At 47.6% G+C, this 15,188-nt stretch overlaps 1 protein-coding gene across 3 annotated transcripts in view; it reads right to left on the bottom strand.

The window, feature by feature from the left end:
- Positions 1-2,605: 2,605 nt before the first annotated feature.
- The window catches only part of caps2 (calcyphosine 2), a 66,047-nt gene continuing 53,464 nt past the window's right edge, over positions 2,606-15,188 (bottom strand). For all 3 annotated transcript variants that reach the window (XM_072484928.1, XM_072484929.1, XM_072484930.1), the window contains 2 exons: positions 8,378-8,474; positions 2,606-4,647 (listed from right to left, as the gene is read on the bottom strand). In XM_072484928.1, coding sequence (XP_072341029.1) covers positions 4,472-4,647; positions 8,378-8,474 — 273 coding nt within the window. In that variant the 3' untranslated portion in view covers positions 2,606-4,471. The remainder of the gene's footprint in view (positions 4,648-8,377; positions 8,475-15,188) is intronic.

Raw genomic sequence — 15,188 nt, 5'->3', positions numbered from 1 at the left:
ACATCCGTGCCACCGAAAAACAGAGTGCCTCGGATGACACGAAGATTGCAATGCTCCTCTTCTACGCAGGTCAGCACGCCACCGACGTCTTCAACTCACTGGTGTTCGAAGAAGGCGAAAACCAATCCAAATATGACACGGTCATCCTCAAACTGGACCAGCACTTTCAAGTTGAAGCAAATGAAAGTTTTGAAAGATACCTCTTTCAGCAACGCCTGCAAGGTAAGGAGGAGCTTTTTCAACCCTTCTTGACGCACCTCCGGATTCTAGCGCAGTCCTGCGGTTACGGCACCACCACAGAGTCCATGATCAGGGACCAGATTGTTTTTGGCGTTGCCTCTAGTGGCCTACGCCAGCAGCTTCTTAAAATGAAAAGCCTCACCTTAGCGTCTGCTGTGGAAGCCTGTGTCCTCCACGAAAATGCTACCTGCCGTTTTGCCCGATTTCAGGCGTCCGAGTTGGCACGGAGGGGGTCCCCAGCCGTCGAATCGGCAAGCCAGGCCGCCCACGACGTCGAACGCATCCAGGCCGTCGATTACTTCCCGACCCACGGCCCGGACGACAGCGGCCGCTTCCCGTGCTTTTCGCGGTCTCCCGCGCAGGTGCGCGCCAAAAATAACGGCCACAACGAGGGACGCACTGCGCAGGCGCGCCCACCGCAAGATCGCACTGCGCATGCGCAGTGGCGCAACGAACGCCGTGACGTCATGACGTGCGGCAATTGTGGAGCTCTACATTTAAAAGGGCAATGTCCTGCAAAAAACCGACAGTGCCTCAGATGTGGCAAGATGGGCCACTACGCAGCCCACTGTCGTTCGGCTCAACCCATGGATCCGGCGCATCCTCGACAATCTCGCAGACAAGTCAGGACCGTCCAGCCCACGCATCAAGACTTCCAGTTAAGTGATGCAGATGACCAGGATGCCTTCCGCGTTTCCGTCATCGATGTCAACAAGGTCAATGCCATCAATCCAGCCGATGAGTGGTGTGCCACCCTGACGGTCAACCCGAACTCGTCGCAAGCCCATTAGACTGGACTTATAATACCGTTCATATGTTTAACAAGTTGCACAATTTTACATGATAACCTGTTGTTGTTTATCGTTCCAGATGTCGTCTGACTGGACAACTGTTCAAGTTTTTTTTTCTTCTTCTCTCGTTCGCATTTATGTTATGTTATGGTACAACTTGGTTCATGTGACGCACCCGACATCGCCCCATGTACATAGTTCCGTCATATGCACATGCTGCACACGACACACACACACTCTTAGATGCACTCACGACACGATCATATTTATTACCACGTAGGCACATATCTTTGTAAAAAGGGGGGATGTCATGATATTCAAACACACCAATCACAGACAAGAACACCAACCACATAAAAAGCACGAGCACGACACCTGGTGGTCAGTAGGTCTGGGGATAAAGAAACAGAGAAGAGCTGTTACAACATCACAAGCAGGGAACCCCCACGTGCAGAGTGCAAAGACAAAACTGTACATAGTAAGTTTGAATAAAATAGCGTTGTACCATATACAACCGTGTTGGCTCATCTGTGTGTCAGAACACCCAACACCACATGACCTACCAATCGTGGGGACAGGGAAGAGGCAATAGTAAACAGTGGAGCTTTTTCTCTATCTCCTTTTCATAAGGGCTGAACAAGTGGATCTAAAGAACATAAGAAATAGGACTTGACCCATCAAACCTGGTCCGCCATTCATTACGATCAAGGCTTCAACACTTTCCCATCTGATCCATATATTAGTCATAAAGAGTCCTACAGCATAGAAAAGAGGCCCTTCGACCCATTGGGCTGGATTCTCGGTTCCCGCTGCATCAGATTTCTGGTTCAGCACGCCGGTGGGATGCTCCGTTTCGCTGGCTGGTCAATGGGGTTTCCCATTGTGGGGCAGCCCCATGCTGTTGGGAACCCACAAGCAAAATGGAGCATCCAGCCCATTATCTCTTTGCTGGCCATCAAACACCTGTCAAATTCCATTTCACTTGGTCCATAGCCTTGTATGCTACTCTTTGATTCCCTGAGAGACCCAAAATCTGTGCGGTCCCTTATCCTGAGACACATGTTTTAGATTTCCCGACCAGCGTAAACAATCTCCCAGGGTCCACCCTGCCAAACCCCTTCAGAACCTTCAATTCAAACACAGCAAACGCCTACAAACAACAATAAGACAAACCATCAATTGAACCATTTTTATGATATTGATTGAAGGACAAATATTGTCCAGGAGACCATGGAGAACCATCCTGTTCTTCCTCACATAGTGTCCTGAGATCTTGCACATGTACTTGAGAAGGAAAACAGGACTCGGTTTATGGTCACATCTGAAAGGCGGTACCTTAGTGTAGAACTCCCTTTGTATTTGTTCGCTTGGACTTTGTGCTCAGGTCTTGAGTGATACTGGAAACTATGATTTTCTGACTCGAGATCGAGAGTAAAAAGTGTTAGTTATGGGTCAAAGTAATTCTCCCATCTTTAACTTCAAATAAGTCCTTTAAAAGGCAATTCCATATTCTGCCCCTCCCTTGCTAATGTTTTGCAGCATTGAGATGAAAGATAATACTTACGTCAAAAAGATTGCAATCGACAATTTATTTAATTATAGTGTACAGCTTTCATTTCAAGATATGAGTTGCAATTTAAAAATTACACCAATAAAGTCGAAGGAAATAAAGACTAATCAAAATACATGTAGCCCAAATAAAAGCAAAATACTGCGGATGTTGGAGATCTGTATTAAAAACAGAAAGTGCTGGATAAATTCAGCAAGTCTGACAGCATCTGTGGAAAGAGAAACAGAGTTAACGTTTCAATTCTGTACAGACCTGTCATTTGTTCAGCATTTTCTGTTTTTATTACATGCAGCCCAAGTTGACATCTAACTAATGTCAAATATTATATTGAAACACTGTCACAAGAATTGAAATTATCTATTATCACAGCAATATTTTCTATACTTAAATGGAAAGAAGTACTTTTAGTGGTAACAATTCTTGAGAGGCCCCCGAAGAGTGAAGTGATCTCCTTATATTTTTCATGGTGTTTGTAGGGAGTGGGGCATTACTAAACAGAGTTCCATACAATAGTCCACCATTGTACTTTTAACAGAAAATTAAGTGGAGAAGAGCAAAGCTAGAGGGCATCATTGTTAGGTGGTCACCAAGAAATCCAAGTGGGAATTCAGATGAAACTTATTTTCTCAGAGAGTGGGGAGAATGTGAAACTCACTACTACACGGAATAGTTGAAAGCAAAGGGCACAGATCCATTTAAGGCAAAATTAGAGAAAAACATGAAGGAGAAAGGAATAGAGGACTATGTTGAATGCAGTTAGATGAAGAGGGCTGGAAGGGGGCTGGAATTGAGCACAATACTGGAACAGACCACCTGGTCTATTTCTATGCTGTATAATTCTATGTAAGGCATTACTCAAATGTGTCATGGAAAAATACCCTTGTACCGATCTACCATTCTTACTTAAATAGGGTAAATAGGGAACCGTTAGCTCAGACTCCAGGTAACAAGTTTTGCTGTGGTTTATCCGATGTACACCACTGGAAAGAGACTCATTCATGTGTGACAGCTGCAGGCAGACTTTGCCTCTCTAGAATCAGTTTGTTCAGCAATCAGATCTCAGCTGATCTCATCTGACCTCGCCAAAGATCTGATTTTGTATTCCCATCATCTCTCAGATTCACAGATGGAAGTGTGCCAACCACCAATACGTTGTGCCACTGAAGATACAGTGAGATATTTTGATACATATTCTGTACTTAAACTTATTAATATGTGAAAGGATTTGCATTTATATAGCACCCTTCATGATCTTTTCAACCAATGCTGTAATAAGAGCTTATAATTGAGTATGTAAATAGTGTTCAGAACACCAGAAACTGCTCCGTTCTCGTAGGTAGTATTGAAAAATAAAATCCCTGGAGTTTTAAACATTCAAACTTTAGGATATGGTGGCTTTAAAAAGATTGCATTTCCTTGCTCACCCCCAAGTGTTCCAATTAAAAATGCACATTGCAAAATCAGCTAGTCAACTTGTGAAACATCAAACATTGGAACTAATATGTTGTTATAATTTAGAGCACATTTCAATAGCCCAAAGCCCGCAATGAAACAAGATTCACCAAGCAGGGAGATATTTTTCTAATGGACAAAGAATTGGGAGGGCTTCCTGCTTCGCAAAGGTTCTTATCTAGTCTGGTTTTCCTATACGAAGAACATTTACTCTGGATAGTGATCTCACCAAAAGAATAATGGTAATAAAATGTGTTAGACACATTGGATTGTCTGAAAATCCAAAGAAATGTTACATGGTATTGTTTACTGCAATCAGCTCGAACACATTTTATTAAATACACATTGCTGTAAAATATCTTGCACAGGAACAAAGGACTAATGGTCCTTTCAGTTTTGCCTTCCACGTCCTCGTATATCACACCCCCCAGGAATTTCTCATCACATTGGCAAAATCTTCATCGTTTGCAATTCCAAGGCTGAGTCCCTCGTAATACGTTTCAAATTCACAGTAAGTGACTTCTTTGGAGCTGGTACAGCTCTCCTGTAACGTGTCCATGAATGCTGCTCGGACTTGCTGTTCTGAACATTCTCCTGCAACAGATTGTAAAGAGAACAATATTGTACCAATGCTCAAGAGCCCTGGTGGGTAGAAACTGGGACATGGGTGGCATGCAGAGGAACCAGCTGCCCATTCATGACATTGGCAATCTAGAAGGAGTTGTGCAAGTGCTCAGTGTCTCTCCTTCGAGATTTCTCACCCTCCCTAATGAGGGCATCCTTCAGCAACGATGTCAAATTGGGGCGCTCAGTGGAGCAAAAGACCCAAATCATCCCATCACTTTATACCACAATGCATTGATATTCCAAATGGTGTCACAAAATCACTGGTGACCATAGGGACAATTGATAGGGCAAAGAGTTTAACGTGCAACAGCCCACATAAACAGAAGTAGCATAGGTCATATTGACATTGCAGCTGCAGGAATGTGTTTGTTCCACACTGCACAATTCAAGTGTCTTTTTGTGTAGCTGCATCTTATTTTGTTCCTCCCAACTGCAAATGTAAAGTTCACAGTACTTCAAGAGATGCAACATTAATGTGCTACAATTGGTTAGCTCAGTGGACTAGACAGCTGGTTTGTGATGCAGAACAAGGCCAGCAGCACGGGTTCAATTCAGCTGAGAATTCTGAATTCTCCCTCTGTGTACCCGAACAGGCGCCGGAATGTGACGACTAGGGCTTTTCACAGTAACTTCATTGCAGTGTTAATGTAAGCCTACTTGTGACAATTAAGATTATTTACATTTACATTATTTCGTTCAAGTTTTGGCAGCATTCTTGATGCATACACAGAGGCAGAGAGGAATCTATGAATTTGATTTTGATTTTTAAAAAGTACAAAACTTAATTCCAATGCATCTAGTGTCTTACAATATCTTAATGTTAAAAAGATCGGTGAGTTGCTCCATCGACAGAGATGGACTTGCTTGTGAATTTTTACACATTGAGCTGAATTTCTCTGGTCCTGGGTGATAGGCTTGGAGGGCCGCTTTCTGTGTTGTGAAAAGCTCGAGCCCCAACTCACCACAGCAGTGCCTACTTCTCCAAACTTCAGACCTGCCTGTCCCCTGATTGAGCCGTCAACATCAGGACGCCACTAGGATGACAAGAACAATGGCAACCAATTAGGGGGCCACATCCAGGAAAACTGCTGAATCAGTCTTCTGTCGGCTAGTGCTGGCTTGGAACTCCCATTTAGTCCGGACATTGGGGTCCCAAAGCCCATGGTAAAATCTTGTCAATTGTCTTACCTGACGCAGTTATGATGTTTCTGATTTGCACTCAAGCTTTAGGCAAAGCGAGATCAAAACAGCCAAAATTATAGTTATTTATAGTTCTCAGCACAAGTTAGCCTGCAATAGGACCTGAACAATATTAAGCTTTAGCCTCCTGCCAAATGGAAGACAATGATCACATTACCCAAGTGCCAAGTATTAACAATCTCCAACAAGAAAAATCTCAAAATCCTCTCCCTAATCTTCATTGGTACCACAAGAAGGCTCCCACCAGCAACATTGTTGCTTACAACACAACAGAAGTTGAAGAGGATTAACCACGTTAACATGGTTACCAGTGTAGATCACAGACTGGGTCACCTCCGGTGAGTGACTCACCTCCTGTCTTCCTAGGTTTGTCTCAAATGTGATGGAATACTCGCTACTTGCCTGGACAGGCTCAGCTGCAACAATACTCAGGAAGTGGAACACCATTTTGAGTCAGAGAGGTCAGCTTGATTGGCACCCTGGTCACGAGACTGGATCCGAACCCTCGCCAATGTCAGCACACTGGTTGTATTATCCACTAGGATACAATGCAGTAAACTACAAATTTACTCAGACAGCATCTTATTCACCTGTGACCTCTGACACTGAAGCAAAAGAGATTGAGGGGAGATTTGAGAGAGGTGTACATGATTATGACAGGTTTAGATAAGATCGACAAGGAAAAGTTGCTACTATTAGCTGAAGATACAAGGACAGATTTAAGTTTTTGGGCAGGAGATGCAAGTGGGGTGGGAGGGATGTGAGGAGCAACTCTTTTACGTAACTCACTGCCCATGAGCAGCGGCACAGTAGCAAAGTGGTTAGCACTGCTGCCTCACAGCGCCAGTGACCTGGGTTCAATTCCGGGTTTGGGTCACTGTCTGTGTGCAGTTGCACTTTCTCCCCGTGTCTACTTGAGCTTGCTTCGGGTGCTCTGGTTTCCTCTCACAGTTAAAAGGCGTACAGGTTAGGTGGATTGGCCATGATAAATTGCCACTTTGTGTCCAAGGATGTGTAGGATAGGTGTGTTTACGGGGCTAGGGCAGGGGAGTGGGCCTGGGTAGAGTGCTCTTTCAGAGGTGCACACTCAATGGGCCAAATAGCCTCCTTCTGTAGCGAATTTGATGATTCTATGAGGCTGGTGGAAATAGTGATGATCAATGATTTCAAAATGAAATTGGATGGGCACTTGAGGGATAGTAACTTGCAGGACTACAGGAATAGAACAAAGGAATGGAACTGACTGCATTGCTCCTACAGAGAACCAGTATGGATTGAATAGCCTCCTTCTATGATGGAATGGCACTCTGGTGGAGAAGGACGAAATTACCTCCTGACTTGGGCACATACCACTGTTACTTCATTACCCAGGAACAGCCCAACATCACATGAAGTGAAGGGATTCAAGAAGACAGCTTTCCACCATCCTCTGAACCAAAGACAGTAAATACTAATTTCACCAAGTCACCAACATCATATATAATATACAAAAAATAATCCAGCAGGTCTGCTGATCAATTTGATTATGATAAGAGTCTTGTTTTGAGTCATGTGATGGTTAAATCGGGCAAAAGGCACAACAAATCAGGAACAGCATTCGGTCTGTGTAACTCTGCTGAGCATGAAGAATTAAATCATGTCGCTAGCTTGTTCCTGATCAAGCAGCAGCTGACAATTCTCTATCAGGTACAATTTTCTTTTATTAATTCAAGGGATGTGGGTGTCACTAGCTAGGCCAGCATTTATTGCCCTTTCCCTAATTGCCCCTCGAGAAGGTGATGATGAGCTTACTTCTTGAACCGCTGCAGTCCATGTGGTGTAGGTACAACCACAGTGCTGTAAGGGTGGGAGTTCTAGGATTTTGAACCAGCAACGGTGAAGGAACAGTTATATTTCCAAGTCAGGATGGTGAGTGGCTTGAAGGGGAACTTCCAAGTAATGGTGCACCTATGCATCTTCTGCCCTTGTCCTTCAGAATGGTAGAGATTGTGGGTTTTGAAGATGCTGTCTAAGGAGCCATGGTGAGTTGCTGCAGTACATCTTCTAGATGGTACACACGGCTGCTACTGTGCGTCAGTGGTGGGGGGAGTGATTGTTTGTGGAAGGGGTGCCAATCAAGGGCTGCTTTGTACTGGATGGTATCGGGCTTCTGGAGTGTTGTTGGAGCTACACTCATGCAAGTGGACAGTATGCCATCATACTCCTGACTTGTGCCTTGAGGAGTCAGGAGGTGAGTTACTCGCCAAAGGATTCCTAGCCTGTAACCTGCTCTTGTAGCTGCAGTATTTATATGGCTAGTCCAGTTCAGTTTCTAGTCAATGGTAATCCCCAGGATGTTGATTTTCTTCGATGGTCTAATTTGCCCAGTGTTTCCTGAGACTTACTTGAGTAAATGTGGACAGCACCATGTAGGGAACCCATTCCTCCATCTCTAAAGAGTAACAATGAATATTTACTGACGGAAGATGTACATCTGAGCAAACCTTTCATCTATTACCTGAGAAAACTTTAGGATGTTTTCTTCCACTGTAGAACTTGCTAATGTCATTCACAGAAACACTCCCAGTCTTATTTGGATCAAGCTTCATATAGGCCTGTGAAGAGAAATAATGTTATAACTAAAGTAACATAGAAGGAGCTAAATAGAAAGCTATAATGTCACATTATCCAATGCAAACACATTAAATTATTTTATACATTAAAAATGGAGGGGCGGCGACTTCCGGGTGCGGCTATGCAGAGCTAGGTCGCATATTCGGCAGCTCCTGCTTGGAACGGACTTTTGGGCTCTTTTACAGGGCCCCCACGGCATTTGTTTGACATTTCCCGGTGTGGGAAGAAGGCTGCAATATTCCCCCGACAGTGTCCCCCAGGAAGGGTATGTCTCTTGGTTGCCAGACACACGCAGAAACAGTAAAAGATTTGGCTGCAACTGCAGGATAAACAGGGCCTCTTCCAGCATGCAGGCGGGGGAAGGGCAAGCTTAAAGCTGCAAGCTGACCTGAGGGCCTGTATCAAAAGTGAATTCTAGCAGCAGAGGGAACAACTGTGAAAAGACCTCATCAAGGCCACTGAAGGGACTTCCGGTTGCGGTGATGCCTAGCTAGCCGCACGCTTCGGCGGCTCCAGCTCCGACGGACCTTCGGGCTCTTTTAAGAGCCCCAACGGGGAATTTTTCGACGACGCAACCCGGTGTGGGGCGTGTGAGAAGGGAGTCCCCCCCAAACGAAGGAGGAAAAAACCGGCGGCGGCGGCTGCAGCGCGAGGAATCGTCGACCAAAGGGTCAGAAAGAGAGAAGTACAAGATGGCGGCGGAGAAAGCGCAGGCGACATGGGGGCCTGAGCATGAAATTGTGAGACGGTGCGTGGAGCTGCTGAAGAGGGAGGTGCTGACCCCGTTGCTACAGGCAATTGAGGGGCTCAAGGAGACATTAAAGACCCAGGAGACAGAGCTCCGTGTGGTGGAGCAGAAGGTGACAGATATTGAGGACGAGATCCTGGGCCTGGCGGTTAAGACACAGACGCACGAGGCACTTCATAAAAAGTGTACTGAAAGGATCGAAGCCCTAGAAAATGGAGCGCGAAGGAAGAACCTTCGGATACTGGGTCTCCCTGAGGGTGTGGAAGGAGTGGACTGTGGAGCGTACGCAAGTACGATGCTGAGCTCACTGATGGGTGCTGAGGCCCCTACGGGCCCCTTGGAGGTGGAGTGGGCAAATCGGATTCCGGCGAGAAGACCAAAGGCGGGAGAACCACCCAGGGCGATAATCGTGCGATTTTACCGCCTTAAGGATAGAGAAGAGGTCCTGAGATGGGCTAAAAAAGGTGCGGAGTAGCAGATGGGAGAATGCAGTGGTACGGGTATACCAGGATTGGAGTGCGGAGGTGGCAGGAAGGAGGGCGAGCTTCAACCGAGCCAAAGAGGTGTTGCATAAAAGGAAGGTGAAGTTCGGGATGCTGCAGCCGGCAAGACTATGGGTCACGTATCAGGAGAGACACCATTATTTCGAGACGGCGGAGGAAGCATGGACCTTCATCAAAGAAGAGAAATTGGATCGGAACTGAGGGACTGATGCTGCAGGAAATGTTATTGTTAATGTTACGGTGGAAGTTAATTGAGAAGTAAACAGGGAAGGGGGGAGACATTGGGGAAATGTGGGCGCCGGTGAGGGGGGAAAGACGGGACATAGTTGGAGAATGGGGAAGGGGAGGGGGAGGGGAAAGGGAGCTGCGCCATAAGAGGCGGGTCAGGTAAAGGGATGTTCCCGCACCAGAAAGAATAAGGCGGGAAGACAGGCGCAAGGCGGATGGGAGTTCCCCACATTGGGGGGGTCGAGGAGTGAGCAGGAGTAGCCGGGGTCAGTTGAAGTCAGCTGACTTACGGGTAATATGGGGGGAGCAATCATGCTAGAAAGAGATCTAGCGGGGAGGGGGGGGAGGGAGAGGGAGGGGGAGGGGGGGGGGACAACTGGGTTGCTGCTGCGGAAATCCAAAAGGAAATGGCTAAAGAGTGGGTGGGCGGGGAAGGTGTGCGACGCTGGGGGAGCAAGCGGGAGCGCGGAGGCGGGATATGGGACTGGCCTAGAGAAGGTAATGGCTAGTCGACACGGGAGGGGGGCAGGTAGCCCCCTAGTGAGGCTGATCACGTGGAACGTGAGAGGCCTGAACGGACCGATAAAAAGGGCCAGAGTGCTCGCGCATTTGAAAGGACTAAGGGCAGACGTGGTTATGCTCCAAGAGACGCACCTAAAGGTGGCGGACCAAGTTAGGCTAAGGAAAGGATGGGTGGGACAGGTGTTCCACTCAGGACTGGACGCAAAGAATAGAGGGGTGGCCATTTTGGTGGGGAAACAGGTCGCATTTGAAGCAAAGAACATCGTAGCAGATAGCGGAGGTAGATATGTAATGGTGAGTGGCAGGCTGGAGGGAATGGAGGTCATGTTGGTTAACGTGTATGCCCCAAACTGGGACGATGCGGGATTTATGAGACGGATGCTTGGGCGTATACCGGACCTGGAGGTAGGAAACTTGATTTTAGGAGGGGACTTTAATACGGTGCTGGACCCGGGGCTAGATAGATCCAGCTCAAGGACCGGAAGAAGGCCGGCAGCGGCCAAGGTACTTAAGGGGTTTATGGACCAAATGGGGGGAGTGGATCCATGGCGATTTCTTAGACCTAGGGCTAGGGAGTTTTCCTTCTTCTCCCATGTCCATAAAGTGTACTCCCGGATAGATTTTTTTGTTTTGGGAAGGTCGTTGATCTCTAGGGTGGAAGAAGCTGAGTACTCAGCCATAGCGGTTTCGGATCATGCCCCACATTGGGTGGACCTGGAATTAGGAGAGGAAAGGGAGCAGAGAACACTCTGGCGATTAGATGTGGGACTGATGGCGGATGAGGGAGTGTGTGCAAGAGTGCAGGGGTGTATTGAGAGATATCTGGAGGTCAATGACGACGGCGAGGTCCCTGTGGGAGTGGTATGGAAAGCACTAAAAGCGGTGGTCAGAGGAGAGCTGATCTCCATTGGGGTCCACAAAAGGAAAACAGAGGCCAAGGAAAGGGAAAGATTACTGGGGGAGATTTTAAGGGTGGATAGGGAATTTGCAGAGACCCCGGAGGAGGAATTGTACAGGGAGAGGAGACGACTCCAGACGGAATTTGACCTTCTGACCACCAGAAAGTCGGAGGTACTGTGGAGGAAGGCACAGGGGAGGAGGTATGAATATGGGGAAAAGGCGAGTCGCCTGTTGGCTCATCAATTGCGAAAGAGGGCAGCAGCGAGGGAGATAGGAGGAATTAGAGACGAAAGGGGAGACACGGTGCGAAGGGCAGGAAAGATAAATGAGGTGTTCAAGACCTTCTATGAGGAACTGTATAGGTCTCAACCCCCAGAGGGAGAGGAGGGGATGCGGCAGTTCCTGGACCAATTGAGGTTCCCGAAAGTGGAGGAGCGGGGGGTGGTAGGCCTGGAGGCACCGATTGGGGTGGACGAGGTTATTAAGGGACTGGGAAGGCCCCAGGACCAGACGGGTTCCCGGTGGAGTATTACAGAAAATATGTGGACTTGTTGGCCCAGTTGATGGTGAGGACGTTCAATGAGGCCAGGAAAGGGGGGACTCTACCCCCGACGATGTCGGAGGCGACGATATCGTTAATTTTGAAGAGGGATAAAGATCCGTTGCAGTGCGGGTCCTATAGACCCATTTCATTGTTGAACGTGGACGCCAAATTGTTGGCAAAGGTACTGGCATCGAGGATAGAGGACTGTGTCCCGGGGGTGGTGCACGAAGACCAGACAGGGTTCGTAAAAGGGAGACAACTGAATGTTAACGTGCGACGACTATTAGGGGTGATAATGATGCCCCCAGTGGAGGGGGAGGCAGAGATAGTGGCGGCAATGGACGCAGAGAAGGCATTTGATAGGGTGGAGTGGGAGTATTTATGGGAAGTGTTAAGGAGGTTTGGGTTTGGGAACGGGTTTATTAGCTGGGTTAGACTTCTTTATGGGGCTCCAACGGCAAGCGTAGTTACAGGTCGACATAGATCGGAGTATTTCCGACTATATAGGGGAACAAGACAGGGATGCCCGCTGTCTCCATTGTTGTTCGCGTTGGCAATTGAACCTCTGGCCATGGCGTTGAGAGACTCCAGGAAATGGAGAGGGGTGATTAGAGGGGGAGAAGAACACCGAGTCTCGTTATATGTGGATGACCTATTGTTATACGTGTCGGACCCAGCGGGGGGAATGATAGAGGTTATGCAAATTTTGAGGGGGTTCGGGGATTTCTCGGGGTATAGGCTAAACATGGGGAAGAGTGAATTATTTGTGATACATCCAGGGGACCAGAGTAGAGAGATAGAAGGCTTGCCGATACCTGGGGATTCAGATCGCTAGGAGCTGGGGAACCTTGCACAGACTTAATCTGACACGGTTGGTAGAACAAATGGAGGAGGACTTCAAGAGGTGGGACATGCAGCCTCTAGCGCTGGCGGGCAGGGTGCAAGCAATTAAGATGATGGTCCTCCCGAGGTTCTTATTTGTATTTCAATGTCTCCCTATACTAATCACTAAGACCTTTTTCAATAAAATAGACAGGAGCATCACGGGCTTCGTGTGGGCAGGGAAAGTTCCGAGAGTAAGGAGGGGGTTCCTTCAGCGTAGTAGGGACAGAGGAGGATTGGCACTACCGAACTTGGGCGATTACTATTGGGCCGCCAATGTGGCAATGATACGTAAATGGATGATGGAGGGTGAGGGAGCGGCGTGGGAAAGACTGGAGAGAAAGTCCTGTAAAGGGACGAGTTTAGAGGCGCTGGTGACGGCGCCGCTACCGATCTCACCTAAAAAGTTTACCACGAACCCGGTGGTGGCGGCAACATTGAATATCTGGGGACAGTGGAGGCGACAGAGAGGGGTGCGGGGAGCCCTGGTGGGGTCCCCAATCAGGAACAACCATAGGTTCGTCCCAGGAAGAATGGATGGAGGATTTCAGAGCTGGTTCCAGTTGGGAATTAGGAGGGTGGGAGATTTATTTCTAGATGGGACTTTTGCGAGCTTGGGAGCATTGGAGGAAAAGTATAAGTTGCCCCGGGGAAATTTCTTGAGATATATGCAGGTGAGGGCATTTACTAGACAACAGGTGAGGGAATTTCCGTTGCTCCCGACACAGGGGATACAGGACAGGGTGCTTTCAGGGGTGTGGGTCGGAGAGGGCAAGGTGTCAGAGATTTACCGAGAGATGAGGGAAGAGGGGGAGGAGTCGGTGGGCGAACTAAAAGGAAAGTGGGAAGAAGAACTAGGGGAGGAGATAGAGGAGGGTATGTGGGCTGATGCCCTAAGCAGGGTAAATTCCTCTTCCTCATGCGCCAGGCTTAGCCTGATTCAATTTAAGGTGCTACATAGAGCACACATAACGGGAGCAAGATTGAGCAGGTTCTTTGGAGTGGAGGACAAATGTGGGAGGTGTGGCGGGAGCCCGGCAAACCACGCACATATGTTTTGGGCATGCCCGGCACTGGAAGGGTATTGGAAGGGAGTGACGGGAGTGATTTCGTGGGTGGTGAAGGCCCGGGTCAAACCAGGCTGGGGGTTAGCTCTATTTGGAGTTGCGGAAGAGCCGGGAGTGCAGGAGGCGAAAGAGGCGGACGTTGTGGCCTTTGCGTCCCTAGTAGCCCGGCGCAGGATCCTACTCATGTGGAAGGAGGCGAAACCCCCCGGACTGGAGGCCTGGGTAAATGATATGGCGGGGTTCATTAAACTGGAGCAGGTAAAGTTTGCCCTGAGAGGATTGGCTCAAGGGTTCACCAGGCGGTGGCAGCCATTTCTCGACTACCTAGGGGAACGTTAGAGGGAAGACAGATGACCAGCAGCAGCAACCCAGGGGGAGGGGGGGGGGGGAGGGGGGGGTTTAGTTTAGGTCAAAGATAAAGGGGTTTTGTTACTTGTGTATTGTTTAAAATTTCTGTATTGTTATTGTTGCGTTTGCTTTGTAAGAGGGGAAAAATTGTTGTTTGGGAAAAAAATTTCAATAAAACATTTATAAAAAAAAAAAAATGGAAGGGCGGCATGGCGGTTAGCACTGCTGTCTAAGGCGCTGAAGGACCCAGGTTCGATCCCGGCACGGGTCACTGAGCATGTGGAGTTTGCACATTCTCCCCATGTCTGCGTGGGCTACACCCCCACAACCCAAAGATGTGCAGGTTAGGTGGATTGGCCACGCTAAAATTGCCCGTTAATTGGAAAAAAATAATTGGGTACTCTAAATTTATTTTTTTAAATGGTATGTCATATACAACCATGTCACACTGTGTTAATTATACAATTTAATTATGTTTCAGAAGTTCAATATGAAACCAGCCAGCGCATTCTAATGTTTGCTTACATCAAATTAACTTCCTGGTCTCAACAGTCTATCTTAAACATCACTTCAGCTTAGCAGCAGAATAATACGGAGTGTTATATAGTGGGAGGTATGATCAGTTAGTTCGTGGAATACACAAAAATTGATGGTATGTGAAACCCTAAAAGTGTGAGGGGTCGAACAAGGCAAGGGAATATACACTGAACGGCAGGATGCTAGGAAGTACAAAGAGCCAGAACAACCTTGGGATGCATGTCCATTGATTCCTGAAGGCATCAGAACAGGTAGATAAGATGGTTAAGAAGGCATATGGGATTCTTGCCTTCATTAGCCGAGGCATGCAACATAAAAGCAGGGAGGCTATGATGGAGCTGTATATAATGCTCGTTAGGCCGCAGCTAGAGTACTGTGTGCAATTCTGGTCACCACACTATAGGAAGGATGTGATT

The sequence above is a fragment of the Scyliorhinus torazame genome, chromosome 19 (assembly GCF_047496885.1).
Source record: "Scyliorhinus torazame isolate Kashiwa2021f chromosome 19, sScyTor2.1, whole genome shotgun sequence".
NCBI classification, from domain to species: domain Eukaryota; kingdom Metazoa; phylum Chordata; class Chondrichthyes; order Carcharhiniformes; family Scyliorhinidae; genus Scyliorhinus; species Scyliorhinus torazame.
This window is presented reverse-complemented; position numbering and strand designations above follow the sequence as displayed.